This window comes from Barbus barbus, assembly GCF_936440315.1.
Source record: "Barbus barbus genome assembly, chromosome: 35".
Classification (NCBI taxonomy): domain Eukaryota; kingdom Metazoa; phylum Chordata; class Actinopteri; order Cypriniformes; family Cyprinidae; genus Barbus; species Barbus barbus.
The window spans coordinates 23211462-23221282 of NC_136763.1; the positions used below are offsets into that span (position 1 = coordinate 23211462).

A 9821-nucleotide genomic window follows, 5' to 3' on the forward strand; every position below is an offset into this window, starting at 1 on the left:
CGTGTGAGAGAAATGAAAGTTGTGAGAACAGCAGGGGTTGCAGAGTCTTCTGGACGAATCCAGGTCTCAGTCAAGCCCAAGATACTAAGAGTAGATGAGAAGAAGCAATGGCCAGAATGAAGTTTGTTGACAGCTGACTGTCCAGAGACCCAGAGAAAATGACAGAGGTGCAGCAGAAGAGGTGCAGATAGGATGCAGTTTAGCAAGATTGCGTTACCGTCTGCATGTGATGTTAGAGCATTGTTGAACAAGAATGTATTGGAAACATAGCCTACCCGACTCTGCCTGAGAGGTAAGGAAAAATACACTTACTTGAGATGATATTTTTATATCTCTGAAATATATGACTGAATTATTGAAAACAATCTTTTATTGTACTATTGAATACAATATTAGTTAAGATGGTGTGTGGTGGGGGTTCTGGCTGTGACATCATCCAGGTGGATGCTGCACATTGGTGGTGGTTGAGGGGATTCCCTCTTCCATGTAAAGTGCTCTGAGTACCCAGAAAAGTGCTATACTGTGATTTCTTTCACACATTGCTGATTTCACCATTAACTATTCACCTGAACAGTTTCTGTTTTTGTATATGGTATCATTGTAATCCGCGACCATCAAAACATAGGGGTAGACATCACCTTTTCTGTGTTATCATGCTTGTGTCATATGACACAAAATACATAATTTGGATGTTTTTGCGATGGCTACATTTCTGAAAATGTTCAGGTCCCTAACCTGTACAACTGTACCAAGTTTCATGCTTTTATAAAAAAAGTGAACATCACCTCAAATTTTGCACATATCACCTGGACTATTCACACTAGCAGCGACTTTAGTCCCATCCGGTCGCCAGCTCTCCACTGAAATGAATGGGATCGCGTCGCTTGTAGTGTGAACGGGGCTTGAGACGCGTCTGTGTGTGTATGTGTGTGTGTGTAGATTTCGCCTCAGTAGTGCGCCTGCCTGAGCTTGTGCTGTGTATTAATAGGCATCTGCATGTGAGCGGAGCCTTTTACTCGTGCGCACGGCGAGTCTCTTGAAGATCTGTTCATGCGGTAGGGTCAGAACATCATGGAGGTGCTGGATGTCCTAAATCTGGGCGAAATTGCCCAGTATTTCTCGAAAATGGCAATGTTTCCCATTTTTGATGTCGCTTATTATATCGTGTCAATACTCTACCTCAAATATGAACCAGGTAAGTGGAATTGTTCTTTAGGGGAAACAGAGGAATATTGCATTTGAGCTTTATTTGGGTCAAATTAAATGATGGGTTTTTATTTATTTATTATTCTTTGCATGCACGTGGATCAATATGGCATTTAATACTCCGTTAAATAGGAAATAATTAATTCTCAAGCCATTTAATAAATATTATTGTTTTCAACAAGTGTTATGGAGCCTAATTTGGTTCACTGTCACATGGAATTGTGTTTGCAATAGTATGCAGAACAGTCCTACATTTTATCAATGCTTCTACGTATCATTCAATATTTTCTTTATTTTTGGGGGTGGGAAGAGTTGTCCCACTCTTGAAGACCCTCCTCGAAACACGATAGAGTCCGTGCACATTCCACTGCGAGTCTCTTTGCAATAAATAGAAGCACCTTAAATAGACAGCAGCAGAGGAGAGGACAAAACGAAGCCCAGTAAATTTGTTAAGCAAATGTATGTAGCTTAGGACATGCTTCCTTTTAACGAGTCATATTTGAAACATGTCCAAGTCGTATTTCAGAATCAAACCACAATTTTTATTTTTTTTTGCATTGTGACAACCAAGCACACTTTCTATTTATTACTGTAATAAATCTGGACGCTTTACTTTTGTAATTTCTATTATTCTCAATGATGATTCTCAACCTGACACTATATAATCCCACTTTTAAATTTATTTATTTATATTTTGGGTAGGCAATACAAAAATAAAAAAAAATTATCAGCAACATTTACTTAATGCCAAATTTAAATTATGTATTTCTTTTATTTTGAAGTGAATGAAATATCAATTAGTCCATTAGTGATTGGTTTTATTTTTACATGCTTTCCGTCCTGTACGATGAGAACAGAATAAGAGTTGATGCTGTCAGATAAACCAGGGCACAGATATATAACTATTCATGCCATTAAACCATACCATTCACAAACTTGTGATAAAGCGTATTGATGGCGAGGAATGTGATATAAATATCCACCGCTTCGTCCAAACATTAGCCAGTTGCTCGCTGCAGTTCATCCTGTCAGCTGTTTGTGCGGGTTGGAGGTTGTGGTGTGAAACAGGCCTGCAGTTTGAGACGAACGAAAAGCTTTAAGCTTCTGTTTATTTTTAGGCCACATTTGAGAGGATCGTTTTTCATTCAAAATGCCTGTTGGGTGCGTAACGACCCAAGCTACACCTGTTCAGTAAGATGTGTTCATCCCTGGACATTTGTGGATCTCTAGATATACGACATCTCTTAGTGGTGACAGAAATCATGTGTTCCTAACACCGCTTTAGAGAGTTAAACGTAAAAAAACAAAAAGGTTCACTTTTTGATGTTCACGGTAAAAAAAATGTGTGTGTGTTTGTTTAATTGTAAAAGTAAATGCTGTAAAAACCTGTTAATTTAATGGCAAATTCCCTTAATATAATGTGAAAAACTGATCTAATGGGGCATTTCATGCAATTTTACAGTAAAATACTGTTAAATGCACTGTTTGTATAGTTCTCTTGAAATTTACAGTAAAAAAATAAATTAATTAATTTAAAAATTCCCAGAATTCTAACTTTGTTATTTAGTTTTTGTCTGATCCCTCTACCCTCTTGCGTTGCTCTCAGGCTACGGAAAGTTTTTTTCCTATGCCCCATTTTAAATGCATGTTTTTTTAAATGATTGCAACCAATTAAAATATTTGAAAAGTATCAAAGAACAGTCCAATAAGATGTGGGAGTTACTATCAAGCACCATTTGAAGGTGGGACGTCCTGTTCTGACACATGGTCACAGGAGCACATGGTGTGAGAAGGCAGCGAGATTATTTGCTTTACTAATCTTATTTAAAATGACATGAACTGTACATAAAAAACACGTGTGCGTATGAAGGTGTAGAGAAGACTTTTATCGGGTTTTATGAATTTTTATTTTATGTTGTATGTTCAAAAATTCTATTTTTCTTTTTGTGGCCTCAGAGCAACGTTGCGCAATAAGGGGTAAGGAAGCAGGGGTCCACAGCTCCAATCCCCAACCAGGATTTTCCATTGACAATACATACAGGCAAATAATGTGTGACAAAAAAAAGAAGATGCAAGGTTCCTGGGTGCAAAGGAACACCTAAAGTGATGTGCAAAAAGTGTAATGTGCACCTCTGTTTCACAGAAGAGAAAAAGTGCTTCTTGAAGTTTAACACGGAGTAAAATCTCATTTCATGAAGTACATGATATGACACGACACACTACATGATGGCTGGGAAACTTTGGTCCTGGAGGGCCACTGTCCTGCAGAGTTAGCTCCAACCCTAATCAAACACATCAGAACCAGCTAATGAATGTATTTTAATATCACTAGAAAGCTACAGGCAGGTGTTTTTAATTAGGGTTGGAGCTAAACTCTTGCAGGACAGTGGCCCTCCAGGACCGGAGTTTCCCAGCCTCGCACCACGACACAAACCTACGTCTGAATCAAATGCAATATATCAATGTGTTTCAAGTGTTTTTCCCTTTTCACTTAATGATTTCTTGACAGATTTGTGATTTTGAATTGCTCTCTGAACTTTGTCTTATGATATGTGAATGGAGAATTTTCTCCATAATTCTATACCATTGTTGCGCAACGTTGCCTCAAAATATTGGGGGTGAGGGGTGGATTTTTGGAACTCGCTGTGTATTTATAAATGTATACATGTAGAGGTTAAGTGTTTAAAGTGAAGGTGTTCTGTGTTAATCAGGTGCTGTGGAAGTGTCCCGTAAAAGCCCGGTGGCCTCATGGCTTTGTGCAATGCTCTACTGCTTTGGAAGCTACATACTAGCAGACATCATGCTTGGTGTGTCTCCCATTGACTATTTCCATAACAACAGTCACATCCTCCTGGCCTCAGCTGTGTGGTGAGGATCTTTAAATGGTTCAGTGATTGTACACTTTGCATATGACACCGACGTCAGTTCAAAGATCACTTTAAAATAGATCTTTAAGGTAAATCTGGATAGAAAATCAGAAATTTTTTATTTTTGCATTAACAAGTTTGTAACATGATCATTTGAACAGTTTTTCTTGCTCCATATAATCAGTTCATAACATATATATGTGTTTTTTTTTTTTGTTGTTGCTGGAAATGGAATAAAAATGTATTTTATTTTAATAACCATGTCTATTTTTGATAATCCAATAAATGAAATACATAATCTGATTATGAACTCTTAATCTTAAAAGTGCTATTAGTAGAACTATTATTACTTAGAGTAAAAGTAATATTATAAAACAGATTGGCGTCTACATTCTGAAGCCATTATAAATAGTCGATATACGCACGTGACAGCACATCAGTTGATATTCTATATTAATGTGGTAAATTGCTAGGCAACCATAAACAACTAAACTCTTTGTGTTACATCCTGAATAATAATAGTCATTGATCTGAATACGTCCGATATTTCCATGTCTTCTTTGCTTACACATACAAATAACAAAGCTGTTCTACAGACTAATAGCAGCTCATAGTTTACTAGTGCCTTTATCAAATCCTCTTCTTCCAATATCATGACAAACTTGTGTGAGTATCTATTATTGTATCTTTTTATCAGAATGTTTCTTTTTTTCTTCTCTTTTTTTCAGGTACCTGATTTTCTTCTGCCCTCTTAACCTGTTTTACAAATGTGTGGCATTTCTGCCAGTGAAACTTGTGCTAGTTGCATTGAAAGAAGTGGTCCGCACACGTAAAATCGCTGCTGGAGTTCATCACGCTCACCATGCGTATCACCATGGCTGGCTGATCATGGTCATTACTGGTTATGTTAAGGGTAAGTATCTTATATATCCAGAGGGATTTATTTTTAGGGGTCATGTAACGCTTTCATAAGACCCTTTAAAAACTCTTGCTCTGGAGATCTGTGCTGCTCTGCTGATTGTCTCTGTTAAAACTCACAGGGTCAGGGGTCGCTCTCATGTCCAATTTCGAGCAGCTGTTGCGAGGAGTCTGGAAGCCAGAGACCAATGAAGTTCTCAACATGTCATTGTGAGTGGAAAACCTTTACACAGAACGAAGGAGAATTTTGGAGAGCCTTGTCTTTTCCACTTTTTGTAGAGACCATGAGACAGCTGCATAAACACACACTCTAAAAAAAAAATAGTGCTATATAGCACTAAAAGTGGTTCTTGGCTCGTAATCATAGGGGAACCACTTTTGGTGCTATATAGGACAATATCTTTAAAGGTGCTATACAGCACCTTTGTCAAATGGTGCTATATAGAACCATAAGAGGTGCCATATTGCATTGTATTTCTTCAACAGAAATGGTGCTAAACAGCACCAACAGTGGTTCTTTGGCTCGTAAAGAACCTTTAAAGGGGCTTAACAGGTTCTTTGTATGGTAGTAGTGCTACATAGCACCTTAATCACCCCTTAGAACCACTGAAGAAACGCTGAAGAACCATACAGGAGCTGTATATGGTAGCGGTGCTATATAGACTCTCAGTTATGCAAAAGAACCGCTGAAAAACCACTGAAGCACCAAGATTTGGTGCTATACAGCACCAAAAATGGTTTCCCAATGATTATGAGCCAAAGAACCACTTTTAGTGCTATATAGCACATTTTTTTAGGGAGAAGATTGTCTTAAGAACTAGTTTCACCAACTAGCAGTTAGCCAAGAGGTAATCGGTCTTACTGTTCTCATTCTGGGCCAATCTCCCTTTCTGACCCTACTGACCCTAACTTGTCTATTGACTGACTTGTCTGTTTCAATTCCAAAAAGGAAAAACCCACCACAAAAATAGCATTATGAGTAGTCCATGACTCATGTGTTTCATTCAAAGTCTTCTGAAGCTGTTCATGTTTTAGACTAATGACTTTTATAAATGTTTAGAATGTGATTCTTGTATTTTTTAGCCCTACCAAGGCCAGTCTGTATGGAGCCATTCTGTTCACCCTTCAGGAGGCTCACTTGCTCCCTGTGTCTACAAGCATGCTCATCTGCCTCTTCACACTCTTCATGGTCACAACCAAGGTAATAATAAGCTTATTTAAGAGTTCTTTCAACTCATTTAATAAGTTGAAACATAAGGAAGAGTGCAAATATCAGAAAACACAACCGTAACTCAGTATTTTCATCTAAAAAGGGAATCAAGACAATGTAAACTGTCAAAAAACAATTATGATGACTTTTTGCCAATCTGAATTCGTTCATTGACTGAATGCCCATAAATTGTCAAGGCAAATCTTTGTTCAGCAAATTTCCATGATACTTAACATGAAGTGAGCTCTGCTTTGCAAAATTAGCTCTCTTTCAGAGGGAGAGTTTGCCAAGATACATTACATAGGCAGTAGAATCTGTAGAATCTCATAGAATCTGAAAAAAAGACTCTATATGGACAAAAGTATTGGGACACACCTCTTAATTACTGAATGTAGGTGTTTTAGTCAGACCCAATGCCACATGTGTATAAAATGAAGCACCTAGCCATGCAGTCTGCATTTACAAGCATTTGGAAATGCACACTCTAAAAAAATGCTGGGTTAAAATCAACCCAAGTTGGCAACCCAGCGCTGGGTAAATATTGAACAGAACACATGCTGGGTTATTTGACCCAGCTGGTTGGGTTAAATGTTTTTACCCAACATGCTAGGTTGTTTTACTTAAGTCAACTGTTGTTCATAATTGTCTGGGTATTTAGAATGCAATGTCATGGTGGTGTAATGGTCAGAGGTCCATATAGTCTATATAGAGCAGTCGTTCCCAAACCTGTCCTGGAGGACCCCCTGTCCTGCACATTTTGTATGTCTCCCTAATCAGACACACTCAATTTAGTTCTTGCAGTCTCTACTAATGAGCTGATGAGTGGAATCAGGTGTGTTAGATAAGGGAGACAAGGGGCTGTTTACACCTGGTCACTTCATGCGTTTTTTCTGATCGGATAGCCATCCAATTCTGAAAAGACCAGGTGTAAATGCCCTCCGAAACGCTTTCGAGACGGATTTAAATCTGATCGCTCAAACCACTTCAGGAGGTGGTCTGGGCCGCATTCCAGACGAAACTGGACAAGTGTAAATGCATCTAGTTGTTGGAAACACATATGTAAATTTTACCCAAAATGTTAAAATAATAAACGTGTGAGAGCGTGTTAAAGGCTATATAACATTATAGTCAGATATGACTGCGCTAATGGAACAAGCATCATGAGTAGCTGAGTATCTCTTCAGCAAGCCGAGGCGCAAACTCCCGCGAATGAAAAAGTAAGACGGAGATGCTCAACACACAATCATCTTCATTAAAAGTAGTAGGACAAACTTATCTTTCCAGTGCTGATGCCGCGCTCTCTTCTGTTGCGGTCTTTGAACTTGAAATGAGCTGATAATTAATACAATGCAGTGCATATCTATTGCTTTCATTGACGTAAACTCAGCACAGGGAATTGAAGATCGGATTTATATCCCTTTTGTGACGACACATTTATGTGGCCAAGTGTAAATGGAAACGTTTTAACAAATCAGATAGATATCCGATCACCGAAAACGCATGTAATGACCAGGTGTAAACAGGCCCGTACAAAAGGTGCAGGGCAGGGGGGCCTCCAGGACAGGTTTTGGGAAACACTGATATAGAGTATCCAAAAAAAAATAATTTCGATATAAATTGAAATGCCCATTTAAAACCATGGTAAAATCTCAAGGGAACCATAGTCTTCCAGGATTGTTTTTGTCGTTTGCAGTGCTTTGATGTTATTCAGTATCATTGGTTTATTTCTTGACTGTAAGACAGTAAGTCTCGGAAGTGTTGCCACCTTGTGGACAAACTTACTAGTGCCAAAAAAATGTGCGAAGACAGCGGGCGATTAAAAATAATCACACTGCACGCTAACAGTATGTGCGCACTAGGCTGATGATGAAATCTGTGGCACTCAGACTATAAACATTCCCTACCGTATGCGCAAAAACTGCAGTATACGTTTGGCTTTAGTGAAGTGAAAGGGCCAAGTATGGTAACCCATACTCGGAATTTGCGCTCTGCATTTAACCCATCCAACACACACACACACACACACACGGAGCCTTGCTCAAGTAGTGGTATTGGAGAGAGCGCTGTATATTCACTCCCTCCACCAGACCTGAGACTCGAACCCACAACCTTTGGGTTATGAGTCCAACTCTCTAACCATTAGGCCACGACTGACAGCAGCCCAATAGCAGTGGCCAATAACAATGCACAGGCAATCAAAACTAAACTATTCAGAAAAGTTAATAGCTGAGACATTTCTAACTTCATTACTCAAGAATATTTACTATTCCTCATTCAGGTGTTTATGACGGCCCGCCACTCTCACGGATCACCCTTCGCCCTCATCGAGTCCTGGCTGTGCCACCTGCTGTTCGGTTCACCCCTTGGTATTGAAGATGCCCATGATCACCACCACTCCGCACCAGCTGCTGCCTCTGCGCCCTTCTCGCCCGCCAAAACCAAGGAGGAACTGAGTGAAGGAACCCGCAAGAGGAAGCCCAAGAAAGCCGAGTAGAGTTACAACACAAAATCATCAACCCAACCTGTGATATGACAGAGCTCTGCTTGAGAAAGGAGGGAATTTGATGTTAAACCAATGCAAGTTACTCTTTCAGTGGTGCTTTTAATGACAGACATGCCATATAGGGACTCTGTAAATAGCTTCCCCCCTCTTTACCAACATCTGTGTCTTTTCGTAATGCTTTCCATCATTCAAGCCCCATTCTCCCCATGCATCTGATGAAGTGCAGTGTGTCGTAAACAGGTGAATGAACAAAAAGGAGTGTGATGAGAACCTGCCTCTATCCGTTTAACTTCATACTTCACTGAAGGGTCCATCCACATAACTTGATAAGACTCGTCGCCCACCGCTGGTTGACCCCACTTCCAAAGAACACTGCTGCTTTTTAAATCCAGCTGAATTGGGGGAAAAAAACTATATAGTTTCAAAAAATAAATTATTTTCAGCCAAAATCAGTTGTTTCAAATTCTTCCAAATTTTGTGTCTTCAGTGATATGGAGAAAAAATATCCTACTATATAAACAATTATTTGAGTCCACTTAATGACTTACATTCATGGATAAATCCATACTGTGAATACATTGTTAGTTTATTTGAATGATGTTATGTATCTCTGCAGTGAAAACATGTTTTTCATTTGAAAAAAAAAAAAAAAAACCTTTTCCCATGTCCTCAAACTGGTTTTAAATAATATAGGTTAATAAAGTCAACCTACCATCAATGTGGACATCACTTCCACAAGAGCATTTTTGATCATTACCACAACAGAACTGAATGTTGCAGAAACTGAATAATTTGAATAAACTGAATAAAAACTAAATTATTAAATAGGCCTAGAAAAAGTGTGACCGATGTCAGGTTTAAATTTCCAAGCATGTAGAGTGAAACTACTTTTAAAAAGTTTAGTTAGTTATAAACCATTGATCTGACCTGACAATCCCAGCTGAATTATTGAACTTTTATTAATTTAACATTTGTTCCAATTCCAAGGAAACTAATTTGCTAAAGCTATACACACTATTGATATAGTTTGGTTAAGCCCACTCAAAATCTATTTTCCACTTCAAACAGAAGTTATATAGAGATGCATTTTTTTTATAAATCCATGAAACAGATAACA

The 9821-nt window shown here is 38.6% G+C and overlaps 1 protein-coding gene across 1 annotated transcript; it reads left to right on the forward strand.

Moving 5' to 3' along the window:
* The first annotated feature begins 978 nt into the window (after positions 1–978).
* LOC306854937 (trimeric intracellular cation channel type A) lies at positions 979–9420 on the forward strand. Its single transcript, XM_079393256.1, has 6 exons — positions 979–1195; positions 3918–4074; positions 4802–4986; positions 5114–5201; positions 6075–6192; positions 8480–9420. Exons 1-6 carry the CDS (start codon positions 1072–1074, stop codon positions 8693–8695), a joined length of 888 nt encoding a protein of 295 aa, XP_079249382.1. The 5' UTR covers positions 979–1071; the 3' UTR covers positions 8696–9420.
* Positions 9421–9821: the final 401 nt, after the last annotated feature.